The sequence below is a fragment of the Pyrgilauda ruficollis genome, unplaced genomic scaffold (genome assembly GCF_017590135.1).
Source record: "Pyrgilauda ruficollis isolate IOZ18807 unplaced genomic scaffold, ASM1759013v1 scaffold53, whole genome shotgun sequence".
Classification (NCBI taxonomy): domain Eukaryota; kingdom Metazoa; phylum Chordata; class Aves; order Passeriformes; family Passeridae; genus Pyrgilauda; species Pyrgilauda ruficollis.
The window spans coordinates 505,468-526,241 of record NW_024526933.1 but is presented as its reverse complement, the minus strand read 5'-3'; the positions used below and the strand labels follow the sequence as shown (position 1 = coordinate 526,241).

At 33.8% G+C, this 20,774-nt stretch overlaps 1 protein-coding gene across 1 annotated transcript in view; it reads right to left on the bottom strand.

Moving 5' to 3' along the window:
* LOC121360697 (contactin-associated protein-like 4) overlaps positions 1-20,774 on the bottom strand; it is a 201,163-nt gene that overhangs the window by 58,694 nt on the left and 121,695 nt on the right. Inside the window, exons 4-8 of the mRNA XM_041480742.1 lie at positions 15,616-15,763; positions 9,463-9,666; positions 9,104-9,288; positions 7,284-7,427; positions 4,607-4,868 (exon numbers count right to left, since the gene is read on the bottom strand). Coding sequence (XP_041336676.1) covers positions 4,607-4,868; positions 7,284-7,427; positions 9,104-9,288; positions 9,463-9,666; positions 15,616-15,763 — 943 coding nt within the window. The remainder of the gene's footprint in view (positions 1-4,606; positions 4,869-7,283; positions 7,428-9,103; positions 9,289-9,462; positions 9,667-15,615; positions 15,764-20,774) is intronic.

Sequence of the window (20,774 nt, the reverse complement as noted above, 5' to 3'; positions counted from 1 at the left end):
TTTTACTGGATCAGGCTGCCAAAACCTCCACACAACATAACCTTTAACACTTCCAGGAGTGGAACATGTAAATATAACTTGTTTCACTTTAAAATTGTTACCTCTTGTTCGGCCACTACAGATCCTTGGAGGAAAAAATAATAAAAATCTCCATCATAGGCCTTAAGTATGGAAAGGCCACAATAAGGTCTCCCTAAAGTTTGGGGTTTTTTTTCAGGCTGAACAACAACAACTCTCTCAGCCTGTCTTCATGGAGATGTGTTCCAGCCCTCTGGAGCCAATTTTCATGGCCCTACTCCAGTCTCCCTCTAGCAGGACCATGTTTTTCTTGTGCTGGGGACCCTACAACTTGAAGGAGTTCTCGAGGTGGGGTCTCATCTACTAGCATCCCCACATTCTTCTTGGCAGGCCTGCTCTTAATCTCTTCTTCCCCCAGCCTGTACTGGGGGGCATTCAAACCCATGTGCAGGAGCTCACATTTGGCTTTGTTGAGATTCATGACCTTCACATGGGCCCATTCTTCAAGCCTACCAAAGGTTGCGTTCCTTCCTTCCCTGGAGCAAATCAACTGCACCACTCAGGTTGGTGTCACCAGCAAACTTGCTGAGGATACACTTATCTCACTACCTGTGTAATTACTGAAAATACTAAACCCAGCAATAAACTCTGTCACTATATTTTAATTTTTACAAGGATAACTGCTTTTAATTCTTAGTTGTGCATCCTGCTTCAGTATCTTCTTGTTGTGGTGGGTAAACCATATTCCAAACCTTGCAATATTTGACTGCGAAGGTAGGTAAGAGACTGCCCTAACATATAAAGAATGGTATCTCAGACCATCAGAAGTTTTGGTTACTGGAAAATTAATAATGTGAATTTTACACTTTTTGGTTTGTTGATTGTAATTCACCTTGCTGACCTACTATATGATTTTGAAATGGGTATTTTATCTCGCCTTCTTAGTGGTTGGCGTGATTAGAGATATTCAACAATGTTCATGTAGCTGAAGTTAAGACTTCCTACAAATCCCTTTTATGAAGTCTGAGAACTAAGGAATGCCATTGTGGGAGCACAAGACACTCTGAAGAAAACTGTTCATTTTAGCCCTTGACTAAATTCACATTTGTTTGTATGGAGCCACTGAGTGGTAAAACATCTAAGTGGAAGAAGCCAGTGGACTACCAACATCTACATTCCATCTGAAACTTATATTGTCTGATGCTCTACTATGAATTAGAAAAATACTTTACCACAAGCAAACAGGAAAAACAAAGCAAACAATATTTTTGGTACATAATAAGGTAGCTGTAAAACAAGATGTCCATTTATTCTCATTAGTTCCATCATTTTGAATCTAAATATTACAACAGGGTCTATGGGATGCCTTGCAGAACAATGATACCTGACCTCAGGAACACATGTATAAAATGCAGTATATATAAATTATTAGGAGATCAGTGAGAAACAAAAAAAAAAGTTTAGAGTAAGTAATTTATAGATTAGTCTGAAGTATAACAAAGAAATTCCATTATTATTGACAACACTTAACTAAAAGCTGCATGGAAATTAAAACCTGCATAGAAATAGAGGGTCACAGAAGAAACTGAGTAATAAGATCTAACATTTTCACATACTGTAATTCAATTTAGTCTCATAATTCAAAACAAATTAACTTTGTGTTTAGTTTCTCTCTTTTTTTTTTTTTTAAATCTGTGTTATTTCTTTGTGAATATTTGATGTACCACTTGCAACAGAGGCTAAAAATGAAAGACATTAAGCAGCCATTCTGCAAAAAAATGATAGCACTTACTACAATTTAATTAGTTATGAAAAGATATGCCATTCTCCTTAGTTTTATATGGTTAAAGAAGTTCTTAAAAAACAGAGGATAATTAATTTAAGACTTGTGCACAAAGAAATATGCTCAGATTTAACTATCAAATATTATGTGTGTGTGAGTGTCTGTGTGTGTGTGTGTGTGTGTGTGTGTGTGTGTGTGAGTGAGAATGCGTGTGAAAGTCAGGTCGTAAGTCCTTGCCTGTAGGGGAGCAAATCTTCTCTCCAACCATCCATAATTTAATTACTCAACCTCCAAATGGAGACTTGAATTGCTCCAGTGATTGCTACAACAAACACTTCAAAAACTCAAAGAAAAGTTTCCCATATGGTTTTGTTAGATAAATTCCTTCTCAGAAGAGAATAAGATGATTTTGCTGTTGCTTTTGCCTTCACAAAGACAAACACAATTTGTCCTGTTAGACTTTATGAATGGAAAGCTTAACCTAGCATGAGAACATTAAATTCTGTTTCAGCATAGCATGTCAAGATTTATTTTGGGATGTTTACACTATTTTACATATTGCGTTGCAGCTTTGAAATTGAATAAATTGCCCCATGTGCAAGTCTACCTACTGCTGTTAAAAGTGCCACCACCATCAGCCAGTCTGTTAAAATTAAGTGCGTGGCAACAGTTTCTTTAACGTACATCACCTAATTGAACAGCAGCTGAAATAGCTCCTAAAAAACCAAATTCATACCACTGACATTCTTACTAAGAAATTGACATTTTCAAATGGTAAGCCTAGGGAAATCTCTTGCCATTAAAGTGGTACTCTTTGTGCATCAGTTATTTTAGAAAATAAAAAAAATACCAGGGCCATTCCTATTATTACCCTCAGGAACAGGATCAAAGTATTTATGTAAATTTCAACATTATCTGTGGTCATTAGAGGCTTATAGTCTTTTCCTGAATTAAAATAATCAACAGTTTAAAATTTTACTTGTAATCATTATACACCTGTAGAAACATAATGAACTTCACAGTTTCTTTCTCCCTTCCCTTCCCTTCCCTTCCCTTCCCTTCCCTTCCTCCTCATTTATTAAGAAGATTTAAAGTAAGGAATCAAAGAAACAGGGGCATGGAACAAAGATTACGGAGATCTCATGTTTAAATCCTGCAGCTGTTTCTCTGTCCTGCTTCATTCTGCTTTGCTCCCTTTGCATTATATTGCCTAATAAGTTTTGAGAACAATTTAGATCAGTTGATTCTTATTTTGTCTTTGTATTGATTATAACTAGTTTGGGGGTTTCTCACTTGTTTTTTGTTACATAACTGGAACTAACTTGGCTTCTTTTACACTGATAATATTCTGCATTGTGAATATGAAATGGAAAATACAGGCTTGTGTATGGGTCAAAATGAATCAAAGATCAAGTCATGTTTTGGATATCAAAAATGTGTTTTATGCATTCAAATTCACCATTGCTTCTACAACATATCCCTTCAGCTAGTGGAACCTGGTCATCTTTGTCCATACAGAAACCACTCCAACCCCAGCATCAATTTCCTCCTATCATATATCCCTTTTATCCACCTAATCTCTATTGTCTTTTTTCCTGTCTTAGGACTCATCATATCATATCACAGCATATAATCCATCTACTAGTAAAGGGCAAAATTCAATTTGTTTGCATAAATAATGAGAAGCTCTGAGGTAGCTGTGATATATGCAATATCAGAGAATAGTACAATACTGATGAAGAGCTGCTAGGTGTAGGTAATACTATTACATGGGGATGTTACTGGATCTCAGCATTTTATAAAAAGCCTTTGAAGGTGGAGATGATGTTTTCCTGTCCTGCTGTCATATTTCCTGAATGACAGAGATTCCTGACTGGGCCAACAGTCTTGCTGTTCCCACATCAGCTGCCAAGAGCGCTCAGAAAAACTGAGACTCTTTGTGAAAGACTTAGTCCCATTCCTGCCAGGCAGAGAGAAAGTTAAAGCTGGCATCTTTAAGCTTACAATCCCAACTGAATACTCTCTACCATGACTGTGTATTCACTATAGTAGCTTCATCCTTTTGTCTTGACATATTTGTTTGCCAAGGGTGAAATTACTCATCAGAAGTCTAGACTAGGTACTAGCTTTCCAAAAATCTGTTTTACCCTGAGAGATGCCTAGCAGTGCACTATCAAAAGTAGATGATCTAGTCTCAATTCAGTGTTTAACTACAAATGTGACCCTTTAGTTCTCAGGTATTCATTTTCCTCAAGTTCCTTTTTTTTTTAATCATAGACTCAAACCTGTCCTGGTTTTCTGAAACACAATCTGGTATTGGGCATCCACTGTCCCAGATTAATGGATATCTCTGCAATTGAGAACTCTAAAAAATAATAGACATTATATTTATAGTGATGTATAACTTCATAAAAATTTTGTTACTAATTAGTTTTTGAAAGCACAGACAAATGGTGAAATAATGACTTAGATTGGCAGAGTAAGAGACTAAATTTTTTACACTTTACAACTGAAAAGGCTGCTTAGATTTCCTGGGTTATACACATGAGCTGTACATACCATATGCATGTTAAGCTAAGGACTCAATTTTTCAGTCTATATTACTGCAAGTAATTTCTTCTCACTCATGGAGAAAAAAAAAAGAATAGGTATATTTGTGAGAAAAGAAAGCATTTAGAAATAATTTGGTATAAAATTCCAAGTAAAGCACAGTTGCACAGAAAATAATCATAAAAATAAGTCAAGAAAGCAAGTAAGTTACTTTTCCTTTAATCTTTAATTTAATTTTTTCTTCATTTCTGTTACCTGCAGCAATGTCACTCAGTACTCTTCCTGTTTTATGAAGATTGGTTTTGACTCTCCCATCACTCAGATATAAGAGGAAACCACCTGAAGACTGGTGCAGTTTACTGGATAATAGAAGTCCTTCCTTGTTCCAAGTGCGAAACTGAAAACTGACAAATACTTCATCTTGCCCTGATGTGCCTTGCAGTGCCAGGAAACTGCTGGAGCTCAGAAATGTCACAGGAACCACCTGTGGCTCTAAACATGAGAAGGACATATTGCCCTAGAAATAAATAAAACAAATATGGCATTAGGAAGAATCATGAGAATTTCTCCATGGAAACTGCAGTTTAAAAACATGGTACATAGTACTTGGTTGTATTAGTCTAAAAATCAAACATGAACATCATCAGTTTGAGAAATGTTAACATAGTTGTCTGACCAGAGTAGACTCATCTGCTGGCACAGAGCGGCAAGGACCTTTGAGGGAATGGCGTAAGATCCTAAATTATGAGGCTGATTTAATGCTACTTCAGGAGTTAGAAAGATCTGCTTTGTTCCTAGTTTGGCTCAGTCTCAGTAAGCACTAGGGACTTCACAAATTCTTCAATGACAAATAAATGCCATGCTGCTGACTGCATGTAAACACACACATGGATCTAAATGCTTGGATGCAGAGAGGAATGTTGAACTGTCACTAATTGTTTCAGACAGTGTTAAATTTAAGAAATAAAAAAAATCCAAATTGATGCAATTGAAGATGTGTACTCCAGTATTTGTTTTTACAAACAGAAAAATTCCACATATAAACTCTTGATACTTACACATGCACAACACATACTTCTTAAGTTAACAGGGAATATGTTTTCAAGCAGGCCCATATGGACTAGATGATGAGTTGGATTTATGCATCTAGTGTTTGTTTTGTGCTTACTTTCTTTTGAAATAACTGTTTCTTAGATAAACTAGTGGCTGAATTCATTGAGAAACTCTGAAAGTAACCTGCACCTGTACTTGTACTGAGTGATGCAGATAAGAAATCTGGAATGGGAATAATGAATTTTTTGCATCTGGTGTCAGAGTTAGTTAACACTTTATGGAGCTTGATAGTAGTAAACTATGCACTCTGATCTAATGATTTGCTGACACCATTTGAACTATAACTAATTTGTTCTGGAGAAAGGATAACTAAAGATTAATGTTTTTGGAATTTTAAAGTGTACCTAGTTTCTGTTCAACACTAAGAGGTTTTGAACTTTTCAGCATACATAAAACTTTGACCACACATTAAGTAGCTTTAAAATCAATATAAGAAAAATATTCACTTGTCCTTGGTGTGGCAAAGTATTAAAGTTTATGGGTTTTCATTTTCTTCATGGAAAATAGATAAATAAGTAAAAGCTTTGTCATATGAACTCAGCTGTACAGAAATGAATAGTCAGCTAAACTGACACGTAGTGAAAAAGTACTCATCAGATTATAAAAGCCTTGTTAAATGCTAAAAGCTGGCCATTTGCAGATTCCTTCACTAAAGTGCCTATTTAACAGGGATTCTATGGTAACAGAGATTCTTTCTACATTATTTACATTATGAAATGTCTCCTAAATAGTTTTAAAAGTAGCACAACAATTTAAAACATTTGATATGGAAGTAATGAAATTTTTTGTTACAGATAATTTTATAGACCCCATCCACTAGTCCGCCCAGAGCCTACTATAATTGCCCATTCCCCAATATTCAAGGGCATCATGGACAGAATACTATGCAGAGGTAGAAGCTTAGATAATTTTGGAATATTTCAAGTGAATTTCACATGAAAAGAAATGCCTCTCATCCATTTCTGCTATGACAGAGACCAAATTTGATTCTTTGTTTTCTGAACAGAATTCCAAGTTAAAATATTTGGATCGTGAAAGCATTTAATATATTTTTAATTATTCTGAGCTGATTTCTACAACACCTCTGCATTTCCTGCTACAAAATAAGTACGTTACAGAGATGACCCTTGTTGTACTAGGGAAAAAAACCCCAGAAACAACAGCAAAGGACTTAGTAAAATTTCTAGAAAGACTTTGGTAAAACAGAAGACATTTGTTTTGTTATTGGAAGTGTTTCTCTAAAAGGTAGGAATTTGGATTATATGACTCCAGGCCATGTCACAATAAATGCACTGAACCCACCAACTTAAACTAAAGGTCTTCAGAAAAAAGATCAGTATAAATTGAAAAACAGAACTGATCTATCAAAATTATAATGCTCTGGACAAAATGGAACAGTATCATCAGCAATAAAGAACTGTTAAAACATATTACTGGTGTTCTTATTAGTCAGGCACATATTCTTATTACTGTGCGACAAAGCCAAAGATTTGATGGCTTCTGATGCATCTTGTTACTCATTGACTTTTGTCACCCAGTTAGCACACAATACTGTGATGTCAGATATAGCTGAATATCAGCTAAAGACCTCAAGAGTAAAATGCATCCCGCCTTTTCTACTAGGATGAGTCTATTCATCGTAAAATGAGAAGTAGCCCAACTTGGTAATCACTTTATTCTTCTTTCATTACCTAGCATAGATTTTACTAGAAATGTGTGCTAACAGGTTGGATTTGAAAGTGGTTGTGATCTTTTTCTCTGTTTTAGTTATTTTCTTAACTATAAATTAACTTAACTTTCTTAACTATAAATCTCTTACCACAATGTAGATCTGAGATTTATGCCTCCTGGCCAGGTCAATAATGTTCACTCCATTATAATAAATATTTTCAAAACACCCATGAAAGTTCCTGCGTGATAATGTCCCTGATTTTCCAGGCACTGGGATCCCTCCAAAGCTGAGCTTAGAAAGAGAAGAGAAATCAATAATACTATTAAGTAATTTTCTAAGGAAAGAATTTGACTGTACTGTAAGAGCAGAGGTCAAAGACTAGCCTATAATGAATTCTTGTGTATTTCACTGTATCACATCTACATATTATAAGAATAGGCTAACAAAAAATTAGGCTATATAAAGTCAAATGTATGCAGCAAATCATTCTGACATTTTGGCTTTTTTTTTTTCTTCTTCTGATGTATCTGTGTCTTGAATCAGTTTTCAGGGTCCATTACAGCTGTGAAGCCAAGGAGAAGAGGGACAAGGCCAAGTACAAGGAGACTATGCAAAACGGGGTAAAAAGAAGACAATTAGCAACAATTTCTTTAGAAACTTGAGCCTAACTTCTCCACTCTGAGCACACCATAACTACTATAATAGAAAACAAGAGTGAATCAAATTACATTATTCTAGGACAGATTTGAAACAAACTAAAGGAGGCACATTTTCCCTTTCAAAATGCTTAGGCTGTGCAGTTCCTTTGTATGGTGCTGTAAAATTACTTAGTTTCAGAAAGAGATTGGAAGATTTAACAAAAACAAAAACCCATTGAGAGCTATTAAATTTAAGAATATCATTCTGTCTAAATACATCCCTGCCCTAAGGCAAAAGCTGCTAGAAAGCAGTAAATTATTTTAGAAAAGCATTGCCACAATGGTGACCTTAGTTCTGCTCTGGTATATGTTTTAACTCTTTTACACCACAGAAATAGGATTACACTATAAGTAAACACTTGAGCTCAAATATTTCAAAGCTATTCTAGAAAACATTGTAAAAAAGGTCAGTACAAACTATTAACCTTTTAATTTTTAAATTTGTTTTAAACAGTTTCAACCGCTGATTTTCCCTCTCACTATTTTTTTTTAAATTAGTATGATCCTCCAAACTTGATATTATGATTTACATTCAGAAATTCTGAGCAGATATTTTTGAAATGGAATAATGCAGACACAGAACAGCATGACATCTCACTCTAAAATGCTTAAAAATTAGAATGAGTACAAAGAAGTCTGCAGGTTCCTGACATTCTGCTCTATCACTCATTGTCTTATACAACAAACAGTATAGGGCAAACATAAAGCAGTCAGTCATCACATTACAACTGTGAAATAGTGGTATTTTTAACCACAGGCAGGAAAATTTCATAGCACATTACATCTACTACTTTTCATGAATCTACTATTTGTGCAAGAAAGATTTTTTTCACAGTATAATTTTCAGATCTAACAGGGATTTAAGTCTTGATATAAATATTTCTACAATGGTTTTTGTGCTGACCTTGCAATTTTCATCAAGTTTTATGTTCATAACATTAATATTCATTAAATAATAGCATGGAGTTGAGTCTCATTCATTATGTTTACAATATTGTTTATCACATTTGCAGCTCTATTAAAACAAAGGTATTAAAATAATGAATTCTGAGATGAAAAAGATGGTCTTTTGAAAATACTGAGTTGAGTCTAGTGGAAGGTTTGTACTCCAAGAACACCTCTTTTTCTTTGATTCATTCCCTTAACAGACAGAAAATCCCCAAGGTCTTAAGGACTACAAACTTCTGTATGTTCTGTTTCCTTTGCCTGTTTCAGTGCATTTGCATAACAAAAGTAATAAGTGTAATAAAGGAAAGGTAATTTTCACACCTCATAATCAAGGTCCAAATAACTGAATTCTCCTTTTGCATGAAAATGATGAGTGTGTTTATCCACTGTAAAGTTTACTTGATTGTTAAAATGCTCAATGAGAACAGAATGCCAGTGTTGATCATCCAAAAGGCTGCCCAGCGTAATATTAATTTGGGCATTAGAAGGATGAGTTTTAGTATCACCTTGAAAGAAGAAAAATAGAAACTATTAATTTCATTCAAAAAATATAATTATTCAAAAATATACTGCTAGTTTATCATATTTTATACATTAAAATCCACTTAACAGTTTAAAAGAAGTTTTAGTCAAGTAATGCCTAGTAACTATATTAGACTTTACGAGACTATAGCTGTTACCTAAATTAATGAGTAGGGACAGCTTCCCTTTAGTTAATTCCAGGGTGATGTGGTCTCCATTTTGTCCTTCTCTGTGGAGGAGAATTCCATCACTTTGCATTGTCTTAAACTTCAGAGAAATCACATCTTTCAGTGCATTAATGAGTTTTTTATTTAATGTGTAAATTAGACAACTTTTCCCATCAAAGCCAACCACCTCAGACCCTAGAAGTAAAGAAATGAAAGATAATGTACAATGCTATGTCTAAAAGAAACAGTTGCATGTTACTTCAATATGGTATGAAGTTCCATCACTAACATCTCTAGATTACTTGTCTACAGTAAATCGTACTTTATTTTTTCCCCGTATATTAGGACTGTTGTGTTTTAATGATGGTGGTATAGCTAGATAATAAAACCATGTGAGAAGACATTTAGCCTCTATTCAAATCTAACAATGTTCTCATATGCTGGTCTTCCTTTCCTTGGATCTATAAAATACTTTGAACATTTCTAGTTTTACTTGTATTCTTAGGCTGAAAATCACTATTAATTTATGTGCAATTCATTCCAATGAACAAAATAAAGACAAAAAAAAAAAAAAAAAAAAAAAAAAAAAAAAAAAAAAACCAGGGCTGCTGTTGCCCTAAAAAAAAAAAAAAAAAGAAAGAAAAAAAAAAAAAGCCAAGGCTGCTGTTGACCTTCAGGAAGGGAAGGAAATAGGGCTAACTGATTTTATCCCAATAGTATAAAAGAATATCCATCAAAATCAGTACAGATTGAACAAGACACACACCAAGGAACTGGTAACACTATAAAAAGCTCATAGAGTATTCACAGTTCATATGTAATGAAGAAAAAAGTAATTACCCTTGAAAAATACATTTTTGAAGTGAATGAAGATGTAAAGGATACTCAATAAAATATGAAGTTGTTTTTCAACTGGTTGACTTCTTGCAAGGCAAGGGAAACCCATTATCTATTTACTAACTTTATATAATTTCACTAAAAATCTTTCTCCATATTTTCAGCATGGAAATGGAATGAATTCAAATCAATTTTAGGTTAGTAATTTATATTCCATTTTCACAAAGCTCTTGTCTATGAATGCAGTTAAGTTTTTAAATATAGTTTCTTGATTTTCTTTATATCTTGATAATGGAGAATTTATCAAATGTACAATGAATAAATATGATGGTCTACCTAAACATGGACCCTAGATTAACCATTTCCTTCATTTTGTCACTGAATGAATATGGACAGCAAAAGTGTTAATTAATGTTGAATTAAAATAATGAATGTGATGTAGAATAGCTTCAATAAAGACTTCAATAAGATGACTTGTACATTTATATACATCTACCAAACTAGCTAACTAGAGACATTCTTATTAGGCAATGATAACTCTAAGACTGGGAACATACTGTTCTTATTAGTTATTGGGACAAGAGAATAAACAACATTAACCTGGCTCTCCAAAATCCCTCACTCTATTCTGCAGCACTAGTTCCTAAGAAGCAATATCTGCTTTGTCTAAATTTGGAAAATAAACAAAATTAAATTTTTCCCCTGCCCTCACCCAATGAGTTAATGAAGATTGCAAAAGGATTGCAGATGGCAATCAAAATTCTTGTAATATTTCTCACACAGGTCTTGTCTTCACCATCCATGCATTACCCCTGGAAATATATTTAAAGAGTTGTGAGAAAGACAGCTTGGGTGTCCTGCAGGGTTATAAGGATAAGTAGAATATGGGCATATATCCAGAGTACCGTAAGATTTTCCTCTCTTATTTACCAACTACTTGCAACTTCCTGGACTTCAAAATCCTCTACATGGATTTTCTCTACATAAATAAGAAAAATAAAACAGGTGGACTTGTTTTATGAACATTCATCTTTTGTTTCCACAATTGGCAATTAATTCCTTAAATTAATGTGATATAAATCCTTAGTGCACGATGAAAATATCTTTGGAAATCACAAAATGCCCCTGAGAAACTGGAAATTCTGGAAGCCTCACATACCACAGAACCAAGAAACTAGTGATCCTGAGCAAAAGTTTTAATTGAAATTACTTATATACATATATATATATATATAATCTTTATATCAATTGAAATCAATGCTAATGTTCTATAAAGAAAAAAAACTTAAACCAATGCAAACCAACTGGTCATTATTTCAGCTATGAAGAGGATAAGAAGTCCTTTCTTTAACTGATGTAATTGCAATGTGGACATAAAGCATTTCAGCCAGGTAGAAAATGCTGAAAAAGCCTCAATATAATTAGAAGTGATAGAAAACAAAAAGGTTTGAACAGTATCTGCAGTGCTTTTTGTTAGGTATCATAACATACATAATTGACAATTTTTAATGTGCAGTATATATTTATTTTCCAGTTACTTATATTCTACAACTTTATACGTTTGTAATTTCCAGATTTAAACCTATCTTTCTGCCCGCCACACCAAAAAAAAATCCCACCTTTTTGTTTTTTTTGATTTCTATTTTTAGACTGCTGGTTTTGAGGGGATAAAATACAAGAGTATTGCAATGAAGATGGAGAAATGTAAGCTAAACACATTCCCAATATCCCTTTTTTTTTTAGTGTCACGACATAGCTTAACCTTAACTGTGTTTTACATGGCTTAATTGTCACAATCTGGCATTTCAGGAGCAAGACACAGAAAATGTCAGTAGAGATTCATTGTTTCTTTTGTACACACTAAATAGAAAGAATTATCAGGCAGAGGCTTCAGACAGATTTTGGGCTGAGGCTCAGCACAGAGTATTTGCAGTGTAGTCATGGCACAAGCAGGTATTTTATCGGTTCACCTGAAGACAGGTTGAACATCAGGAGGTAGAAAACAAACTATTTACTTTTCTTTTCTTTCTTTCTCTTTCTTTCTTTCTTTCTTTCTTTCTTTCTTTCTTTCTTTCTACCACTTCCTTCCTTCCACCACTTTCTTTCCACCCCTTCCTTCCGCCACTTCCGCCACTTCCGCCACTTCCTTCCTTTTCCTTTCTCTCTTTCCTTTCTTTCTTTTCTTTTTTTTTCCTTCCTGCCTTCCTTCCTTCCTGCCTGTCTGCCTCCCTCCGTCCTTTCCTTTCTTTAAATGACTGTAGAACATGAGTAAAAAAACTAAGGAACATTGCAGAGACAGCAGAATGAGGAGGGAGAAGAATCCAAAGCAAAAAAAACCCAAAAAAACAAGGAAGGGGAACTCCTTAAATATTTAATGTAAGTCCTTAACTGAGTACCCTTATTTGGCCTTTTTACTCAATAAATGCTGAGGCAAAAATGGAAGGGCTTGTCTGGATGCACAGTTTACAGGCATCTAAAATGTGACAGTCCTTGATTTAAAAAGCTTATTGGAGAAAACAAGCTGCATGTAAAAAAAAAAAATAAAAAGAAAAAAAACCCCATAATAATCTGTTACATTCTACAGGAAAATATAGTGAGTACTACCAAGCCTCACTGGGACTGTAATTAAAGGATAAACATTACTTTTGAAAATACTGGCAAAGTTATCCAGAGCAAGTATTTGACTGGAAGACAGCAAATTTCAGGCCTGTCAAAATTCACCCGGTAAGTACAACTTCATTAATATAGTAATGACTTTTTTAGAACATAGGGACATAGATTTTTCACATCACTTTATGGAGTAGAGAGATCTACATCCTGTATTCTCACAAGTTTAGTTTCAATTGTGTAATTTCTAACAGGTAAGATTGAAGAATGAAATTAGTGCATTTGCACTTGAATACAGAACACAGTTCACATACTTGATGGTAAATGAAAATAGTGTTGTTTACTCTTAAAATCTAATACCCAATGAGAGCTCCCTGAAGGAAAGGATGAGAAAATGGGACATGTAAAACATGTGAATCAAAGCTAAAGTAGATATTATTGGCATTTCTGCTTTTCTTCTTTTTCTGGTCCCGCTTTGAAAAGTACAGTCATTCAAAAAGAGCCAGGCATAATTACTGTAACAATAACTCCATGTCCTCATTGTGCCTGACAAATGGAGAAAAAGACTGGAGAGAAAGAATTAAGCTTTTACGTTTTAAAATAATTTTTAAAACTGCAAATCTATAATCATCTGGTTTGTCTTCAATGGCAACCACTGAATTTACCTAGTAAAGGCACTTGGCAATCAGTAGATGTTCAAAATAAATACAGAGATGATAAGAAGTCTGCAATTCATTTGGAATGATAGCATTTGTATATAGGGCAAAAAAAGGCATTTCTAGAACACCTATTATCAATTCAAGGAAAATCTTAACCAGCTTAAAAAAATTACATATTTTTGATGACATCATGTTCTTCTCATACTGCATTATAGTGAATAATGGATGAAGTAAATATTCATTTTAAATTCATCCTAATCTTAGAACATAACTATAGTTGATTTACTTCTATAAGCTATCTATAGGAAACATTCTGTGCCATGTATGTAACATGCAAAAAAAATTAATCTTCCTCAAAAAAAGTTAATGGCTACACAAAAATATTTTAATTCCATAACTGCTTATTCTAAATGTTTGGGGTTTTTTTCAGTTGCATGGACACTTTTCTTTATTTGTCGTTTAGACTCATAGAGTTTTCTACTAGTGGGCAGCAAGCATGACACAGAAGAGAGCCATAATATGGATCTTGCAAGAAAAAGTTATGATAGGGAATATAAATAATTAAAATCTGGCTTTTAGGCATGGTCAAAAGACAGATGTTCAGTTTGAAAATATTTGAGAGCAAAACTGAGTAAGGATTTAAATGTTATCACATGCACAAAGTGAAGGACTGTGAAGAAGCAAAGTTGATAACTACCAATGAATTTTAAAGTGAAGCTTAAGGAGAAGAAAGACTATTCTGCCATCATGTACCACAGAAATCAGGTCTCAAATAGAAGACTCAGATAAGATTGTAGCTTTGAATGATAAATTCATCTATCCTCCATTTTTAAACTTTGGTTGTTCTGGAATTTAAAAGAGTTGAGGGTAAGTTGAATCACGGTCATGCTTTTCAGTTACTCGGTTTCAAGGCCATTTTCTCAGATTGTTCTAGGAATCATAAGTTGTGTTCCCAGTTCTCAAGGCAGCTGTCACTGAGGAATTTTGTGTGAGCCTTTCAGGCTCTACTCCTGGCATGAGATGAGTGTTTTCTGGGATGAGGAAGTTTACCTGATTTCTGAGGTGACCTAATCGCCGCATCCAGGTTTAAATGTTCAATATCCTTAGTTCACTACCTTTTACCAATTTTAAAAAGTCAGGTTTAAGGCAGAAAGCCCGGACATATGTTTTCCTACATACACTTAAAGTCAGATAAAAATGCGTGGCAATAGAAAACAGGTATATGGAGACCATCCAAAAGAAATCAACCATACAAAATATAACTTAAATAAAGAAGTTGGAAAAAAAAAAAAAAAAAACCAACCCAAAACAAAACAACAAAGAACAACAGATAAAAGCATGCACAAAAAGCAGTTAAAGAGATTGCTTAAAATAAATTCTGTTTCCATAATGGAGAAAAGATGTGAAGAACAAAAAGCAGTAAAAAACTTACATAGAGGAATTTTTTAAAAAAAAATCCATGGATGAAAAACTGCAACAGGAAGATGTCAGGAATATTTACACTGTCCAGCAGATCAATAAAACCACAACACTTACATAATCTGCTTCCAAAGGCTTATGTCAGTTATTAAGGGCACAAAAGCTATTCTAAATATATAAAAATATATAAAATATAAATATATAAAGGACTTGGAAGTGTCCTTGAATTTTTTTATTTGTGGATCTATCTAGTTTTACTCTTACTGGCTCAGGATCAAGACCACATAGATTTAAAACTGTAAACATTTAGCATATTTTGGCCTTCAGATAGATAGTATACCACGTTAAGATGCAATTTTTAGGACTATGACAAAAAAAAAAAAAAAAGAGTTTGCATAACATCAGTTGTTGGATTTTGTCATTCCAATACAGAAAGGACTGGAAAATAAGCATCACATATTGATAGTTGATGTAGAAACAGTGTAGTAGGCACATAAACTTATTAAATCAGTCTTATTTGAGATTCATTTTAGTCTTAGGAATCTACTTTAAAATGCTATTTAGGCAGCAAAAGACATTGATGAAGATTCATTTCATTTAGCTAACTCAGAAATAAACTTACTATATGTGCATCCATACACTTCAATACGCATTCCAATCCTGCCATTTGGATTCCAATCCAAAGGCACAAAACGGAGAAATCTTGCTTTAATAGAATGCTGAAGCTTATAGTACACGACACTGTCTGCATTTGTGTTTCCAGAAAAGGCCTAGAAGAAAATGAAAAAGAAATCAGCCACATCCACATTGAATACAGAAATATATGGAAGTATCACTGATCTTTTCATTTTATATATTTTACTTCCATTTCATCTGGCAAACAGTCAAGCACATGAATAAAATGCAATTGTCAGTGAATTCCATAGGAACATCTGATGATTCAAAATGGATGATTCTTTTGGATAAGGAGTTAACTCATCTGTGTATTTAGGGCTGATGCCCCACGCAGCAAAGTATTTAACAGCTTCTAAAATTTCAGTGAACAAACCCTGCAACCTCAAACATTCCTGTCAAAAAACATGTCGAATATCCTCACACTTCAATGCATAGCTCTAACACTTTAGCATAAGAAAACAGAGTGATATCTACAAATTCCTTCTGCTGAAAGACGAAATGGATTTCATTGCAAACCTGTGCTTCAAATGCATAGCATGCTGTATTTAAAATGGTCTTATACTGATAGATTATGGTAATAAAACACTTGTTTCCAACTAAAGAATCCAAATGATTGTAAAAGGGATGTGTTTCAGTGTCCTGTTAAAAGAGAAGAATCATTAATTTATTTTTTTCACAAGGTGAAAGAAAAAAATGTAAAATTTTTAGCAGTATTTAACTGATAAAACTACCTTCCCTTTTTCTTACATAAAGAAACCAGAAATACATAAAAATGTAAAGAAGAAATTTAAAAAAAAAATGTAGCAATAAACTATACCATTCTAAAAACTCATTATATGGTTATAAATTCTATGTTTTAAAGGTTGCTGGATTGGACCATGGAACAGTAATTGTGTTCTACTGTAAAGACAGGACTGTCTGAAACGTTTTCTGATTTCTCTGGGTTGTGTGGTGTTTTTTTGTCATTACCTGTTTATGGTATGTGAAGCACAAAGAGTTTGTTCAGACATTTTGAATCCAAATATCTGATGGCTCTCTGAAATATTTAGATGAGCAGTATTTAAAAGATTACACCTTTCTGGCTGTATGAACAGTGCTGTTGCTATAGCTATAAGCCACAGATGTTGCAGCTAGAGAAGTACATAGCAACCAACATCTTTAGGTATGCAGCTTCTCTTTCAGTAAGTTTCAGAAACACAGATGAGCTTCACTGCATTCATTATTTATCATTCTATACACAGATCTTTGCACCTTCTCTCTCCTGTACTAGTAACATTTCAATAAATTCTAATCACTGAGCTTTCAATAGGAAAAAAAAAAAATTATTTTTTTAAAAAATTTATTTTTTTAAATAAAAAGACCCCAAACCAACCAATCAAAATGAAAACCAGAACAGTCAGTGAATTGGCTTATTTAAGCTAACTATTAGGCTAGCAATAAGCAATGATAGTTAGTGACTTTGAATGTCCACTTTCAGCTTCATGCTTTGTAATTCCACTAACACAGCAAATGAAGGTGGAAATATAACAAAAATCAGAGAAAACCTACTATTTGGAGGGTGAGACCCTTTCAGACCTCTTGTCTCTTCAAATCCTATTTGTAGTCTGTAACAAATATAACTGCCCATGAAAGTGCCAATTAGTTTGTTGACTGAACCAGAACCAGGCCCCAGAAGTTTAAGTACTGTGAGCAAATGAAGTGTTCAGTTAAGATTTAAATGTTTGCAAAATTGCTTTTGGAGAGCAGCCACCTCATAAAAATTAATTTAAGTTTTGAAAACAGACTGTATATGGCTTGATTTTTTTTTTTTTTACTGTAGGACATATTTAGACTGTGATTTTTTAATTTAAAATTTGGGTTTTGGCTTCAACAATAACCTAAAAATACTTCAGACTACTCCTTTAACACCATTCAGAACTGCTAGTTTAGAAACCACTATTCTTTTTCTGTAATTTTACAAGGCTTTTATCTGAGAAAACCACATTTTACAGTGTATCAATTGTGTTGAGTATGAAATGGGTCTTTATTGCTTGTTTTAAGCAGTCTAAACGTTAAATAAGTATTTTGATTTTCTTTTCAGTCTAAGTCTGCTTCAAAAAAAAGAGAGGACAAAATCAGACTTCTTTTTCTCCAGGTTACAGTACTAAAGGTGTACCTGAAACCTATGAAAGTAGCCTGTAAGCTTTTTAGAGGAGAATTATATCCAACATTTCAGACAGTTCCGTCTTTACAGCAAAACACAATTACTGTTTCATGGTCCAATTCATCAATCTTTAAAACATAAAATTTATAACCATATAATGAGCTTCTTTTATCCTACCCCACTTTAGACTGTTCAGACCACTTCACTCTTATTCCAAATCATGTATAGGGAACGTGCCATTACTTTATGCAGAGTCCTCACAACCTACACAGATATCTAATGGTTAAAAAGATGTCATGTGGCCCTCTGTTAATAGGAATAACACACCTAATAATTGCACCTAATAAACATTGTTTGCGTAAATATTAAAAGGGTTATACATTCAAGTTAATATAACTGTTTGTTGACTCTTGGTGTATTTACAGGTACTATATTATACTGCTTTCTGATAGTTTGAAAACACACCATCTTCCTCAAAGAATGCAGTTTTTGAAACACTGAAATACTATATTGCAGCTTAGCTGTAAACAGTGACAGGGCCACATAGCAGCAAAGATATCTAGGTAGATAACTCTCCACAACATATTTTATTCCATGAATTAAAAGTATTGTGGGCTGTACTGAGCCTGAACTGAGACCCTGAACTGCTCTCAAACTTGGTTTAACTGTCCTACTCGATTTCTAACCCAGTAACTTTATCTCAAGCTACTTTAACCCTGATTTGAGGACAGAATTATTTCGTTCATTATGGTGTCAGAAATCACAGATGTGCTGTGGATTGGTAAAGCTAAGTCCTGTCCATAGAAGGGCATTGGCAAGCTCAGAATGATTGTGAAGGTAAGCTTGCATCAAGACAAGGTAAAAAAGTTGGTTGGTTTCTCTGTCCATCTTCTATGTAGAGGGCACCCACATGTGGGTATCTACCAGGGATAATATAGGCATCCTGTCCAAAACTTTCTCACCAATCAAAAATTCCCCTAGAAATGAAACTGTGTAGGACCTACAATTCAGATAATCTAGAGGACATGACCCTTATTTACAAATATAACTTTACTGTATAATACACTAAATATACACTGTAAAAAATAATACTAAATAATACGCACAAAGCTTTTACATATGTTGTGTACCCATTGCAGTAAATATATTTATTACAAACATTACTTAAAAAATATACATATATAAATAAATATAAGTATACTTAGCTGCAAAGCCCCAGTGATTAACACAAGTACTGGTACAGGACCAAACCTGAATAGCTTTGTTGGAAGAGAAGTTGTGGTACTAGTGTACCTCAGTTTGGGTCTAACTTCATCGTGTGGTTTATAAATTCTAGTACCAACACCAGAAAAAACAGCAGAAAAATTCAGCATGAAGTAACTTGGAACTGTCTGTATAAATTACTGCATTAAAAAAATGCTGCAGGATTAACTCATCTCTCCCATTTTTCCCAATACTTCTAAATTACATCCAAGTTCACATTACAGTAAAATAAAGGAGTACCTATTCCAGATAACTTAATACACAGTACAAGTGCCCATCAATTGACAGGTTTTCTGAACAAGAATCCAAACACTCGGACTCATCCTTCTCTTCCTATTACCATTGTAGTGAGTTATTGAAGTTGCTCCCCAAAATCAACAACTATGAGCCTTTCAGTAAAAGTGAAAAAAATGTGAAAGTCCTTCACTCTGACCAGAGAGCACTGTACCAGATAATTGTCTCCTTTCTTAGATGTCCACACTGCAATTATGGCTAGGACAAAATGATCACAGAGGTTAAATTTACAGATTTTTAAGACTTCATTGGTTATAAATGATACATGCAAAACCTGGCTGATATGTTTCATATGAAATACTAACAGTGGTATTATAGTGAGAAGTCCTGTGCCATAAGTTATTCACTATATGTTTCACTAGATCTTGAATTGTTTGAAGATACAGTTGAAATATAGTAGTGTTACCTTAAATTGATCAAAACACACAGCAGTTACACATGCTCATAAATCTGAGTGTTCATAATGTCTTTTGTAAAGAAAGGACAGTATATATTAATGACAACCTGATTAATATAGACCAGACAGACAGAAAAAAAAAAAAAAAAACAAACTTGGCAGAAAACGTAATAAATTGTTGTTCCAGTCAATGTTCACTGCTTTTACCACCTAAATCCCCACTCCTGTACTTACAGCTTCCAAACACTGTCACTCAGAGACAGGAGAGTGGGGTAAATTGTATCTATACTCTTTCAGTCTATCTCTTTCTCTTATTTCTTTACATTTGTTGAGTGTTTTATTCACTGTCACGGTTCTTCCCCTTTTTTTTTGTCTTTCACTGTGTGAGTGGAATATTAGCATAACTTCATGTAAGTCCCAGAACAGCTCCACAATTAAGAGATGAAGAGAGGATGAGAACACGCTTGCCAGTTAATTTATCAAAGGTGGCAACTGATATTTCTAAATGGACTTTAGATATTACTTCTGCCCTTCTGTTTTGTTAGGGGTTTATTTTTGGAGGGGCTTCCTTTTTATTTTATTTTTTTTTTTGTGTATTTTGTCATTTTTGAGAAGAAAATGGAAACAATTTGCTTTCATATTATTATAGAAGAGGGAGATTTCAATATCTAAAATTAAGCTAATGGAAAAAGGTTGTCTTTTTTTTCTTGTTACAGTAGTAGCAGTTGGATAATAAAAGTGTATGAATCAAGGGCCCTTGAACAGCTACTGTTAGTCAGAAGAGGTTTATCAACAGCTAGCCATGCTCATTTGGAAATGTGCTTAATAAACTCTGTTTTCTGTCTCTTTCTTTATTCCTTTCATGTTCAATATAGCTGAAATTAAAAGGTACTTAATTTTCCAGATGTCATGGTATGGGGATTAATAAATAAAATTAAAAAAAAAAAAAAAAAAAAAAAAAAAAAAAAAATTTTTTTTTTTTTTTACCCCCCCCCCCCACAAATTTTTT